Raw genomic sequence first — 14044 nt, 5'->3', positions numbered from 1 at the left:
GATTAAGTGTAATTTTAAAGTCAGATTTTCCTTAAATACATTCTTGAAAATGCACATACTTAAAACTATTTAAGATTTGAATAAATTATAGGCGGCTCCCATTCACAGAAAGCTGAAAGAGGCTAAAATCCCTTATGAAACTGTATTTTTACACAAGCTCCTTGCAGTGGGAGCACAGTCTTAACCAGTGGACCGCCAGGGAAGTCCCTCATGTACGTATTTTTAAAAGCATTTCTTTCCTTTCCAAGTTAACATACAAGTGATTGTCTTAATTCCAATTACTATCTGATCAAATTAAAGATATTTAAATTTCAGCATATATAATGAGTTCACAAAGTTTATGAGCCCTTTGAGTCTTTTCACTAATGTAATTTTTTTCACTTGTAAGTGAAATAATAGGACAATCAATAAGTTGTTTAAATAATTGCACAAACATTGCCTAATTGAAACTGTTGGATCGCAGGCTACAAAATTGTGTGATAGCTCAAGGCGTGTTAATCATTTGAGATCTAAAAGTTTGAATTCACCATGTGAGAGGCAGTCAGAAGTGTTAATATATATGTAAGTTCAGTTTACTGATTTAGGGTCTTCTGTGTTGCTGTAGTAAAATACAAATAATATTTTTATGTCTTTGTACTGTAATTATTTTGTAAATTGATTAAAGTGGCAATTTTTTTGGTTGGACTGCACTGACACATTCAGATATGCTTTTGTCATTTGACCCTATTTTGTGAAGATTTACAAATGTTGTTTCTAGCCTTTGGTGAACATTACTATGCTTTATGAAGAAAAAAGTGCAGATTTAGGTTACATTTCACGAGGTTTGTTAATGGTTTCTGAGTTATGCAGCAGAAATTGTAATCCACACAGTTTCAGAAGGTATCCATTTAAATTCTGGATGGATTGTCTTAAATAAAACTGTTTCATCAAGTCGCTGAGCATGTCATCACAGTTCTGAGGAATGCTAGTGTCTAGTTTTTATCCAAAATAAATCGTGCATTAATATGCATACAGATGTCAACTGCAGTGAGCCATCTGCAGCCAAACTGCTGTCAGCTAGTAGCTGCCTTTGTGGAGGAGGTCATGTGGGTTGGGCATTCCTTGAATAGCAGAAAGCATAATCTGTTATCAAATTTCAGCTTGGGTTTCTCTTTATAATATTATATGTTATTATCTGATATATATTATTTAATTATATTCTCTGTGGCATTCAAAATAATATGAATAAGAATAATACATAGATAACTTAGAGATAATTTGATGAGAAGTAGGAAACAAGTTTAGAATAATTCATCAATAAATAATATCTAAAATTTACTTGGTATCTAATACAGAGGTAAGAGTAATCATAAGAAGTGATTGCTCTTTTTAAGAGTCCATGTGAGGATAGGAAAAGAGAGGAAATAATTGGAAAAATATTTATAAAGCAATATCTATTTGAGTCTAAATGCTGTGCTTCAAACGATAGTAGGAATAGTTGAGAAGGGGCAGACCTTAATGGAGAATGGAATAGTAAGTGGTAAAGGAGAGGGGTCATCATGTAAAGCATAGGAAGCATTTAGGTAAATGGAAGAGGAGTACAAATTGGATTTCGAATCGTGACTCAGGTAAGAGAGAATGAGAACACTGCCTTGATGGAGTAAATGGTACATTTAGGTATCGTGGTTTGCAGAAAAGTTTAGTTGTGATGCATCAAGAAGTAAGAACCCAACAGATTTTAGTACAAGGGCAGGGTGAGTGTATGATTGAAGAAAATGTATTCAGTAGCTAATGTGAATGGTATGAACACCAGCACATATGAATTCCTAATATTGTGTTTGTTCTTTAGATGTTCCATTATTCCTCCTACTATGCTATGTTGTTGAGCAGAGATTCGAGTATAAATCTTATGTAGATTTTGTGTTTAAAATGTCCAGTTTGGAGTACATTGAAGGGTGGATGTTAGTCATTATGCCTTCTGGACACTTTTGTTTTGAGAAGCTTCCATTATCTTTTGAAGCTAATAGATGAAGAATAGTTCCAAGCAGGAATATACTTTAATTCTGGAACCCCAATATTTGCCAACTCATCTTATTTGTTAGATGTATTGAGTTAATTATCTTGAATTATTATTAAAGACATACTCTTAAAAATCAGAATCTAATTTTTCAGTACTTTTTGGATAGTGGCACCAATAATTGAAACTCTGTGTGGAATTCACAATTAAACTTTCAAGTGATATGTCTTGAAACATTTAGTAAGACATTTATAATTATCCAGCAAAAGCCTTAGCCAGTGAAATTGTATTACTATATTTCACATGACTCGGCTCTGATACATAACATAAAAGGGAGCCGGGGGAGTTGGATTAAACAGGGAGCTGTGTTAGTAATTATAAGCAGGTCCACATTAGAATACACAGTGACCTCAGAATGAGCAGAAATCCTGGCTGACTACTCTCTTATCCCCATTTATGTAGCATATTGTCAGAAGACTGAATGAACAATTTTATGCCTTTTTTTTTGCTTCTTTCTATAGAGCTAATTGGATTAGAGTAGCTCATTAAACACTTGTGTCTCCAGATCATGAATTCCATTTATTCATTTGCTGTAAGTAAGGCTATAGGTGGGGGAAGGAAAAGATGACTATTTTTCCTTATTTGTTATATAAAATCTAGAATTTATGAATAGTTAAGGCATGACATATTTATCTAACACAGATTCTTTCATTTTACTGCTTGTATGTTGAAGGTAAGCTCCAGAGTTAACATTGCACAAAGACTTAAAATTTTACTGATAAGACCAAAAGCATCCGAAGAAGTGGGGAGGGCGAGAGTTGAGGAGGAACTTGCAGGAAGAAAGGAAAAAAGCACTCATCGAGGGCCAGATAAGGAACCGTGGCTTTGGAAATACTGATACAGTTGTAGGCTCCCCTGGTATTGTTTCTTGAATTTCTCCCATTGTTTATCAAATGGATGTGGATGATTAGAGGAACGAGTGCTACTCATGTCAGGGCACCTGGGAAGTTGTTTATGAAATATTGGTGAAAGGCTTCTTCTGAATTAGGCTTGGCCTTGGCTATTGTCTGACTCCTTTGGCATAGGGAATAAGGGCTAAGGACTAAAATCTTCTAAGATCCACATTCATAGCTATAGTGAAATGAAGACCCAATCATGCAGAACTAGGAGAACCAGCTTTGTTGTAGATATGGATACCAAATGGAACGGGCAGCAGGTGTCTGAGGCAATGATGGTTGTAAATTCAGGTTCACCTCTGCTCATAGTTAGAGATAAACATTTAATTTTAGAAGTTAAACAAGACAGTAATTGTCTCCAAGCAGTGAAAATATGTATGGTTAGCAAGTGGGGTAAGTATGGGGTGTTCCTTCAGTTCAAATCAAAATGAGTATATATGATCCATGGGCAAAAGTATAGTATAGGGAGAACGGCGTGCAACCAGAAAATGAAGGTGGAAGCCTGTCATTTAGGCTAGGTAAACAGTGGGGATTAACAGAGTACACACAGAAATGTAGCTTGAAGAGCATAAACATTTTAAATTAGTTTATTTAATTCAAACCAGCTCAAAAAATATTCGTGAACATATATAATGATTAAAGCGTCAGACTATGCCAGGAAGTCTTTATCATTTGTTGCTTACAGTCTTTTGGGAAATACAGCCCTGGAGGTAGCAGAATTATGTCAGACTATACCAGGAAGTCTTTATCATTTGTTGCTTACAGTCTTTTGGGAAATACAGCCCTGGAGGTAGCAGACTTATCGCAGTGCTAACATGAGAACAGGAACAAAATTATATATTCTGAATTTCTTGCAAAAATTAACTTTATTTCACAGTTATTGGAGAGGTATTGAGGTTTGAAGAGAAGTAGAGTCAACCCCTTCTGTGGTGGTTTGTTTTAAACAGGTTATATTTGGTGGAGGTATGAGGTATTTGAGAAATGACAAGGGCCAAATGAGGGACAGTGGCTTTGGAAATGTGAACAAATGAATGGGGAATTACCTTTCACAAGCAATGCAGACACACTTTAGAAATAACTGAAAATGCAGTAAAGATATACTGGGATTTTTAACTCAGATGAGTGAGAGGGCAAAGGTGCTATTACTACTCCTTAACTCTCCCTCAGTGCATTGTGAAAAAGTAGATGGTGGTTCATGATATTAATGTCAGGGCGGGCTATGGACTTTTTCAATTTCTTAATGTGTAGGAAAGATTTTTTTGTTTTTGTTTTCAGCTCAGTCAGGGACTTGGAAACGCTGCTGTGTTCAGTAATAGATTAAGTTCTGAGATAAAACTCATTTCTGTTTTCAACAGATTTGGCCAGAATTAAATAAAAAAGAGCCTCTTTCTGAAAAATCCTCAGAGGATAAAATGCTTTTCATATTGTGAAAGCTATAGACAATGATTTTAACCTGTATTCTCACAGTGAGGAGGAACATTGAGGGATCAGTTGTCTTTTATGTGTTGCTTATCAGAGTGAAGAAAATGGGGTCATGAGAAGGACAAAAGATGGGTCAGTGGAGTCTGTTCGAAAAAAGGGTGTATTAAGAGAAAAGTAGAATTGTATCCTTATGAAGAAGCAGTGACCTGTGTTTTCCACCTGTCTTTTCCTAACTCTCTCTTGTCTGCTTATTGGGAGACATAGTCACATACATTTATAAACTACAAGGAAACATTTGATTTTGGTTTGAGGACAGTATAGTATGTGTGACCCACTATTGAAGTAAATCATACATTAGATATGCCATGGTAGTGTTCTAATTTTGCAGTGGTCCAAAGATGGAGTAAAGGCCTACTGGCCAGCTATGCATGAAGCTCCAATGTTCACATGGCAAAGAGACTTAAAATTTTGCTGATAAGACCAAATGCATCCAAAGAAATTGGCGGGGCGGGGGGCTTGTTTGAGGGAGAACTTGCAGGAAGAAAGGATAAAAGGACTCATCACAGTATCACCATCAGATACTTATTATATATCTGTGATTATCTTGAAATTACATTATGCTTTAACCTGTTTCTTATCTGATACTTCTATAATATAGTCTCCATGAGGACAGAGATTTTTGTCTCTTTTGTTCAGTGGTATGTGCTAAGTAGAAGTTGCTCAATAAATACTTGAATAAAGAAAGAAACAGATGAATACATTTTGCGTCTTCTTTGGCTCTGCCATTTAAGAAAGAATAAGAGCAGTTAATACAATGACAGACACTAGCCCCAGAAGTTTGTAGCTTAAAGTGGTTAATGTGGGTATAGCTCTCCTATAATAATTTATAGAAAAAAATAATTGATAAAATATAAGTAAAGAATTATGCTTTTAATTATATTTTCTTTCATCTTGTCTGGCTGCGTGATTATGAGGTCACGTGGTATCATTTAAGACTGTGGAAGAAAACAAATGAGAAAAAATAAATAGAGTAGCAGAATTGACATTGACAGTAGGGGAGGGAGATGGTTGAATGCGTAGGGGTACGTTTATGGAGAAATTTCCTTCCATCAAGAAGGGGACAAAGTGGAGTGAGTTTCTCAAGCTCACCTTTAGTCGTGTTACATAGGTAACAGTTGCTTGATTATGTTTTGGGATTCAAATATCTTTATGTTTAAAAAGTTACTTATTTGTGAATGCCTCAAACATACAGAAAGGTAAAGACAATATAGCAAATACATAAGTACTCAATACTCATGTTGAAAACAAATGTAATGAACAACCAAGTACCTCCCACCCATATGTAACACATGTTTTCATTTTGCTTTTGGATTCAGATTTTTAAACAGAAATATAACTTGTCAGTTAGAGTTTAAAATCTTCCTTCAACCTTCTAAAAACAAAAGTTTGCTTTCCATGAGATTGCAAAATAAGCCCTGTTATACTGTTACCTGAGTTTAAATGATTTCGGTGGCTTTTTTTTAAAGCCATTTTAATGATTAAGAAAAAGATACAGTAGAGTTTTTTTCATTAAAGTTTAACAGCATAAAATGTCAAGTGAAAAAAGAAGTTTTTAAAAGTTTAGAAATGACTAGTTTGGTTTCTTTGCAAAAGGGAATTGTTTCAAATAGAGAGTATGTTGTTTGCCAGCCTAATACTTTGCAATTTTGTACTGTAGAAAACTTTTCTTGTACTTATGCTCCATATATTTAGTTTTTTACTGTGTAGATTTCTGAACACAGAACTTCAGTGCTAAACTGGTAACATTGGTTACTTTTGGAGTAAAAGATTAGATCATGAATTTGCCCTTCAAAATTACTTTCGTAATATTTCAAGTTTTGTATAATGAGCATACATTATTTTGGAATAAGAAAAGATAAATTTTAAACATAGGTACTGTTAAATTCTAAAATATGGTAGTACCAAATTCAACATCTCCTTTTAACAATGAAGGTGATATGAAAAGAACAGATGCATTTACGCCTATACATGATACATATACGATGTGTATCTCACATATATATCTCACCAGTCATATAAGTATATTGCATACTTATATTGCTCTTTCCAGTAATGAAAAGGAAATGGAAGCAATGTTTTCTCTGTTAGATCATGCTATCTATGATAATTTGAGGGTGTGCCATTATTTTTCATTTATTTTCTTAACAGAGAATGTTCTCTTTCTAACCTACAGTGGCTACTGTAAGTTTTTTGTTTTCTCACATTGGATTCTATCACCTTGGAGGGGGAAGTGATGCTCTTGCTAATTTAAGAAATTAGCAATGTGTTAATAATTTGACAAGCATACTCTGGGTTATATAACTAAAAATCATTTATGAGCCATCAATAGAGAAAATATCTAACGTAACTGATTCTGGAATCTAATATGTTAGAATTAATTTTCTTTTATCATACATGGTTTTCTATTTCTGGGAGTAATCAAACTGAGTATTTTGTTTTGCAAAGGCAAAGAATAACAAAACTAACATTAGAAGAAAAATACAATTCTGTGCTGATTTTTATTTTGTTTTCAGTGCTTAAGGCTCTGAGGTTCATTAGTTATATTGTAATATACCTAACATTTTAATAGAAATTAAGTAAAATTATTTGATGTATATTTTATGTTTTGCATAATAAGAGACATAGTTTCAAAAGGTACCATGCAGTTTTAAAAATGTTTTTGTTTCTACATTGTTATTATCTCACTGACTGTTGTTTTATATTATTTATATTATTTCTAGATTAAAGAGTGGCTCTGTTTAAACTGTCAGATGCAGAGAGCTCTAGGAGGTGACCTGGCTCCAGTTCCATCATCACCGCAGCCCAAACCGAAGACCGCCCCTGTTCCTACATCAGCAGTGAGCAAGCCAACCCCACAGTCACAGCAGATTTCTCCAAAGAAAGATACTACACCCAAACAGGATGTCTCAAAGGCCCCTGAGTCTAAAAAGCCCCCACCACTAGTGAAACAGCCAACCCTTCATGGCTCCCTCCCAGTCACAGCGCAGCAGCCTCCTGTGGCAGAGTCCTCCTCCAAGCCAGCCCCTCCCAAAGAGCCTTCCGTCCCATCTGAACAGGCCAAGGTCTCCGTGGCTGATGATAAACCAAAGCAGCCCAAGACAGGAAAGCCAGCCACAGACATTGTGTCTTCATTGTCAACAGTAGCAAAACCGGACGTTCCAAGCTCCAAAGTACCATCACAGGATCAAGAGAAAGCAATTCCTTCTCTAAAACCAGACTCTGCCAAACCCTCACAGAGTTTTCCACCAACAGGAGAAAAAGTCACCTCATTCGATTCTAAAGTCATACCTCGACCTGCATCAGATTCAAAACTTATTTCACATCCTGGGCCTAGTTCAGAGACCAAAGGTCAAAAACAAGTTGATTCAATTCAGAAGAGGGACGAACCAAAGAAAGCACAAACCAGAATGAGTCCTAAGCCAGATGCCAAGCCTATGCCAAAAGGGGCACCAACACCCCAAGGTCCACGACCTTCCACTGGCCAAACTGCCCCCCCATCTCCACAGCCCCCGAAACCTCAGGAGCAGTCGAGACGTTTTAGTCTGAATCTGGGAAGTATTTCTGATGTCCCTAAATCACAGCCCACAACTCCTCAAGAAACAGTGACTGGGAAACTCTTCGGGTTTGGAGCATCCATTTTCAGCCAGGCATCAAATCTAATCTCCACAGCAGGCCAGCCTGGGTCTCATGCACAGGGTGGGCCAGTGGCCCCGACAAAACAAGTCCCTCCTTCGCAGCCACCTACTTCTCAGGGGCCACCCAAATCCACAGCACCACCTGCACCTGCAAAGGTTATACCTGTGAAAAAGGAAACCAAAGCTCTAGTAGCTGAAAAATTAGAGCCCAAAGCTGAACAAGTTTCAACAGTAAAAAGAACAGAAACAGAAAAGAAGCCTCTGCCTACTAAGGACAGCAAACCTTCAACAGTTGAGCCTCAAAAGGCTGTTCTTCCCCCCAAACTGGAGGAAACCCCCAAACCAGAATCAGCCTGTCCTCTCTGCAAAACTAAACTCAACATAGGTTCTAAGGATCCTCCTAACTTCAATACTTGCACTGAATGCAAGAAACAAGTGTGTAATCTCTGTGGATTTAACCCTACACCACACTTGACTGAGGTAAGCAGTATTTGTATTACATACGAATGTGAGTATATCGTGTGTATTCTGAAATATTTTGGTGGCCGAGTTTCTGAGCAAAAAATACATTTTTAGTAAAGAAAAATTGATACTGGTATCTTTGAAGAAGTTTCAATTACTTATTATAGGCTTACTTTCTTATTAAAAGTTAACATAATTTAGACTTTTCTGGCTTAAAGTACCAGAAGTAAGATGATGAAATAAGCTGACAACTTAAAATAACAATTATCCCATCCTTTATATGAATTAACAACCTATAGCTTTGGAGCACTATTTGATTTTCACCTAAAAACACCAAATAAGAGTTGTAATTTACTATTCCCAGTATCTCTAATCCTTCCAGTCTCTTTCATACCTTAAAAAAAGAAGCTTGATTGATGGCAAATCTATAAACAACATGAGATCTGTTATCTGACAAAAGTTAAGAGCTTTGAGTAAGTTAATAATATTGTCTGCTAGAAAATATTGGTTCAAACTTATAATGTCTAGACTTTTTATAATTCTGTTTGAACTGTTATCTGGCATAAATAAAATAGAGCACTTTATTAGGAACTGTGGAAAGAAAAAGAAGTTATATGGATTTCAGTGACTAATGTGAAGGATTTTTTTTTAATGGGGTGACCAAAACACTTTTTATACAGTGTAAATGACTGAAAAGCAGATGGCAATTTTCTACCTAATACAGTTATAGAAGAATGAATCTATAAGCATTAGTCCTGTGTTAGGGCTATTAGAATATTTGGATATTGAGAGACTGAGAGGTTGAATGATGCTGCTGTCTTAGATAAGTAACAGTGATGTTTTAGTAAACACTTTGGGATTGAATTTAGATCATTGTTCATTGTTTTTGTACAAATCAAAAATACTTAAGGATTATTTTATTCTCCTCTCCTTGATTTTGAAATTCATTGGGATGGAAAAAAAAATGGAACAGACTTTTAGCAATTATACAAAAGAAGCTTTGAGACTCTTGGTGGTGTTTTTGAGTTAAATTTTTTTAAAAATAATAAATTATAAAATATTTTTATTTTTTACTTTTGAAAGATATTCGGTTGCTTTGCCATGTTTAACACCATATGAAAGTGTTGTCCCTGTAGACTTGAGCTGATTCTTATCCTCTCTAACTGTGATGAATAATGTCAACTACAACCCATTTGAAAAGTAGATAAAATTTGTTTTCTCTCAGCACTTCATGAGTGGTAACGACTGTATTTATTACTTACAGTATTCAGGATTCATTGTAAAAGCAAAACAACCTTAAGTGTATTCCATATTTTTAAAAGAGTTGTTTTCTGTTGTGTAATTATGAAGAGGGAAATTTCGGTTTTCCTAGGACAGTTGTATTAATTTCATAGATTCTAAAAATTGTATCCTTTAATGAGGAGCCTATGGTATCAACACCATGCAGTTAGTTTAAATAGTTAGAAAACAAACTGCACTGCTAAAAACAAAACCGTAATGTCTGCATTTAAAGTGCCTTTTGTGCACGCTGAAAAAAGGGCTATAACGTGTGTGTGTGTGTGCGTGTGTGTGTGTACATATGTATATGTACACATTTGGGCCATAACGATTATTAGAATTCTGTCAGTGTTTCGAGGTGTGAAATGAGAGTCCTTGGGCAGAGGGACAGTAAACCTTCAACAAAATCTTTGATTTTCTGTGTGTTGGTAAATTATATTTCAGAAGTGGTAATTTGGAAAGGAGATTTCTTGAATCAAGCAGAGAATTATCTAGGATGTGTGTGGAATTTAAATAGTTTGAAAATATAAGTGGTTTTAAGTTTTCAAGTGGTTTAGGGGAAGTCTTATTTTAAGTATGATCAGTGGGATTTAGATGATCTGTCATTGTTCAGATTGTTTTTTTCTGTGGTCATTTCTTTGAATCTGGAAGATGGTATTTCAGAGGAGAAAAAAGTTTGATGTAACAGGAGCAGTCGACTCATGTTCTTGGTTCCACTTGACTATGTTAATCACAGTGAAGTTTTTAGCTGGTCTAAGGCCTTAATGCCCTCTGGTCTCTAGGTAAATAAAGTCCATTAGCTGACCTGGCATCAAGGGAGTGATTGAGGGTCAGTGGAGTTAATCCCTGTCGCCGTAGTTCCTACTATTTTACCTAGAAGACTTTAGAGGACTGGCAGAAGGGATTTGTTGAAGCAAAAGCCACCCTGTGTTTGCGTGTGTGTGTGCGCGTACATGTCCATGTATATCCAGGAAATTGTGAATTCTATGTATATGCTTAACTTGTGGTGTTGTCCCGGTGTTTATACTACTTACTGATCTCTCCTCATTTTGAGTGGTTAGAAAGTATTTCCTCCTTGATCCTTGTTTTATTTCTATGATTTCTTTGTTCTGCTTATGTTATTTTTCTTGTGATCCAAGATTTTCTGCTGCGCTGGCACTGTACTTTCATTCCTTTTGAAAAGAGCACATTCTGAAAATACTCAGACTTTCGCCTGTAATGCAGAGTAATGGTGTTCCTCAAGAAAGGATTCAACTATGTATTTCCATTTATTTTTCTGATAAAGCACATGTAACTCTATTATAAGCCTCTGCTTCTACTACTCTCATCACTGTGAGGCAGGATGTCTTTTCCTGCTGGTGTCTCTCTTCCCTCCCCTTTTTCTGTCCTGCTCTGTGGGTGAGAAGAGCTGGTCCTAGTTTGTCATGGGTTGGGAGCTATAGACACTATCCTCCTTCCCCCGCCCATTCATTAAACACACCTGCCTCTAAGGTTGTTTCCTGTATCTCCTACTCAGCATCTCCCACAGCACCTGAAGAGTGCCAAGACTGCCTGCAGGGTCCTGGGGTGTCGCCAGGCTTCAGCCTAAGCCTTACGGTTTAACTGTTTTATGCCCAGTTTGTATAAATGGTACTATAATCCATTAACCTATGATAGCAAGGAACATTTTTTTTTAGGCTTTAATTTCTGCCAAATCAGGAAATATTTTGTCTTTGAAGGAGTTTTAAACGTGATTGCAAGGCTTTCTAGTCTTAGAGAATTTGGAGGCGTGCTGAGAAGAACAGCCTAAATTGGCAATCAATTTACCTAGTGAATTTTAATCATTCTGACTCAACTCAAGTACAAAAAGGAGTCAAAATTACTCATCATGGGTATTTATTTTATTGTTTGTACTACCTTTTGGAAAGTAAATTTTTGCTATGAAAGTATGATTTAAAATTATGTTTCCTCATGCTTCAGGAAGTCCTAGAGTCATAGTTCTGCTTCCTTAGTAAGATAATTATTCATGGCCTAGATGATGTTCGAATAGTTAGCATATATTTGTCACCAGGCAACAAATGGGCCTTTTGAGCCAATTAAGACCCAGTGGTGTAACTGAGTTCCCTTCAGATCTTTACTCTGTAGTCAAGGTGGCTTCTGCATTTTCTCTCAGACCCTTAAGGAAGGCCTGGTGGGGATGTGCTGCATTTCGTAGTTCAGTAAACACATAATGTCTTGCTTTAACTTTAAAAACCATTACTTAATACTTGAAGAAATATATGTGTTACTAACAAGCATTTAAGAGTATGCATACACACATATATGAGCAATTAAAGACAGAGTGATCAAAAATCAATAAGGAGAAAATAATTCTACCAATAATCCGTTTTTAATGAATTCCATGATGGAGATCTACATTCTGTTTAAAAATTTCTGGCATGCATGGCAAAGAGGGATACCTGATGACACTTTTTGACTGACATAAGAAAATTGATAAGTTGATAGAAACAAAATTTTTACTTATTAATCTTTAGGAGAAATTTGATGTTAACTTTTTATTAAGTGATATTTAGTTGAACAAAAATCCAAATGTGGGTTTAAAGAAGAGATATTTTGTTTAAACAAATTTTTTTAAAAAGTAGTTTCTTCATTAGTCTCTTTTTCTATGCATTTTTACGTATTTAATATTCTACTCTATGTGGTAGTTCTATATCCCAGTAGTGACATGATTATATACCATTTTCCCATGTGATTAAACATTTCTTAAATATTATATAAAATGATTACATATTATTCAATTCTATGGTTGTATGTTTTTCCATACACATTCTCCTGGTATTAGGGATTTAGGATGTCTTCATTTTTTCACTATAAATAAGATGAACATTTCTGGATGTAAATATTGATAGTTTTAACTGTTTCCCAAGGAAAGCTTACTACTAAGGTTACTGAATCAAAGAACAAGGACCCTGAAGTATCAAGTTCTCTTTGGAGATGTGATAGTCATTGACATTGCCACTAGCATACGTGATTCCTTTCTTAATGCAGACTCTCCAAATTTGAATATTATTTAAAATGAAATTGGTTAATTTGGAAGTGTAAAAGTGCTATAATATGGTTCCTTTGGTTTGTATTTCTTTGATTACCAGAACTTTTATTTAGATATTAAATGTAAAAAGATGATTCTAATTATGATCCGGACAAAACATTGTGCAGACATTGTGGGAAAAAGTAAACTGGTATTTGACTAGGCCTATGTGAAATGCATTGTGTCAGTCATTTTCTCACAACAACTGTGTGGGGTAGGTTTTACAGCTGCTCTAGAGATCAGGAAAAGAGTATCAGAGAGGTAGTTACCAAGCCACAGAGATACCATTCAGAGGCTGAGCCAGTGCTCTATCTCCTGGACCATGTTTAAGTAACCTGGGGAACTGGATAACAAATGTCACTTCTTCTTTCCTCACTTACCTATAAGTTGTGTCAATGGTAATTACTAGGACTTTAATATCAACAAATTTGCTAATATGTACGTCAAAACCAGGTAACATTTGGGGCCTACAGAATAATGGTGGCTGTGTTATATGGCTGAATTTAGAATCACGTGCAGATTGAGAGCTTCAGAAACGTAGAGGCCAGCATCATCCTTTTCTTTCCAGATAAGCCTACCAACTGGTCAACATTTATTTAGGTGAAAGCATATGGCTGAATGATGAAATAATGTCCTTCCTTTCATATATAGCACACCCGAGGGCATAAAACATAGTTGCTCCCACTATAAGAAATACTATTATATTCCTGCCAATGCATGCAAAGACTTTACTCCATGAAAATGATGAACATCTAATTGTTCCATTGGTGATAGTGGTGGTGGTTAATCTTTGCTTCTACCAACATTTTTTTATAGCCTCCTTTGTTACATCCCCAGGAGTGGGATTGCTGAAACATAGGTTATATTTATCTTAAACTGGTTCTCCACAGTAGTTTTATCAGTTTTTATTTTGACCAACTTTGCATACATGCTACTGTTGTTCTAGGGATGCTTTGTCTGATAAGATAGTCACTGGACAAACGTAGCTAATGAGCACCGTGGCTGGCTCAAATTAAAATTACTGAAAGTGTGAAAAACACATTGGATTTCAAAAACTTAGTATGAAAATTGTAAAGTATCTCACTGATAATTTTATGTTGGTTACTACTGTGTAAGGCTTTTCTTCCTTAAATATCGAGGTTACGACTGCCTTTTCACATGTCACTTC

General features: G+C 35.7%; 1 protein-coding gene across 1 annotated transcript in view; it reads left to right on the top strand.

Moving 5' to 3' along the window:
- PCLO (piccolo presynaptic cytomatrix protein) overlaps positions 1 to 14044 on the top strand; it is a gene marked incomplete at both ends in the record, with an annotated part of 388228 nt that overhangs the window by 18403 nt on the left and 355781 nt on the right. Inside the window, one exon of the mRNA XM_079711001.1 lies at positions 7155 to 8549. Coding sequence (XP_079567127.1) covers positions 7155 to 8549 — 1395 coding nt within the window. The remainder of the gene's footprint in view (positions 1 to 7154; positions 8550 to 14044) is intronic.

The sequence above is a fragment of the Hyperoodon ampullatus genome (genome assembly GCF_949752795.1).
Source record: "Hyperoodon ampullatus genome assembly, chromosome: 9".
Classification (NCBI taxonomy): Eukaryota; Metazoa; Chordata; class Mammalia; order Artiodactyla; family Ziphiidae; genus Hyperoodon; species Hyperoodon ampullatus.
The sequence above is the reverse complement of the archived record's forward strand: the minus strand, read 5'-3'. Positions and strand labels throughout refer to the sequence as shown.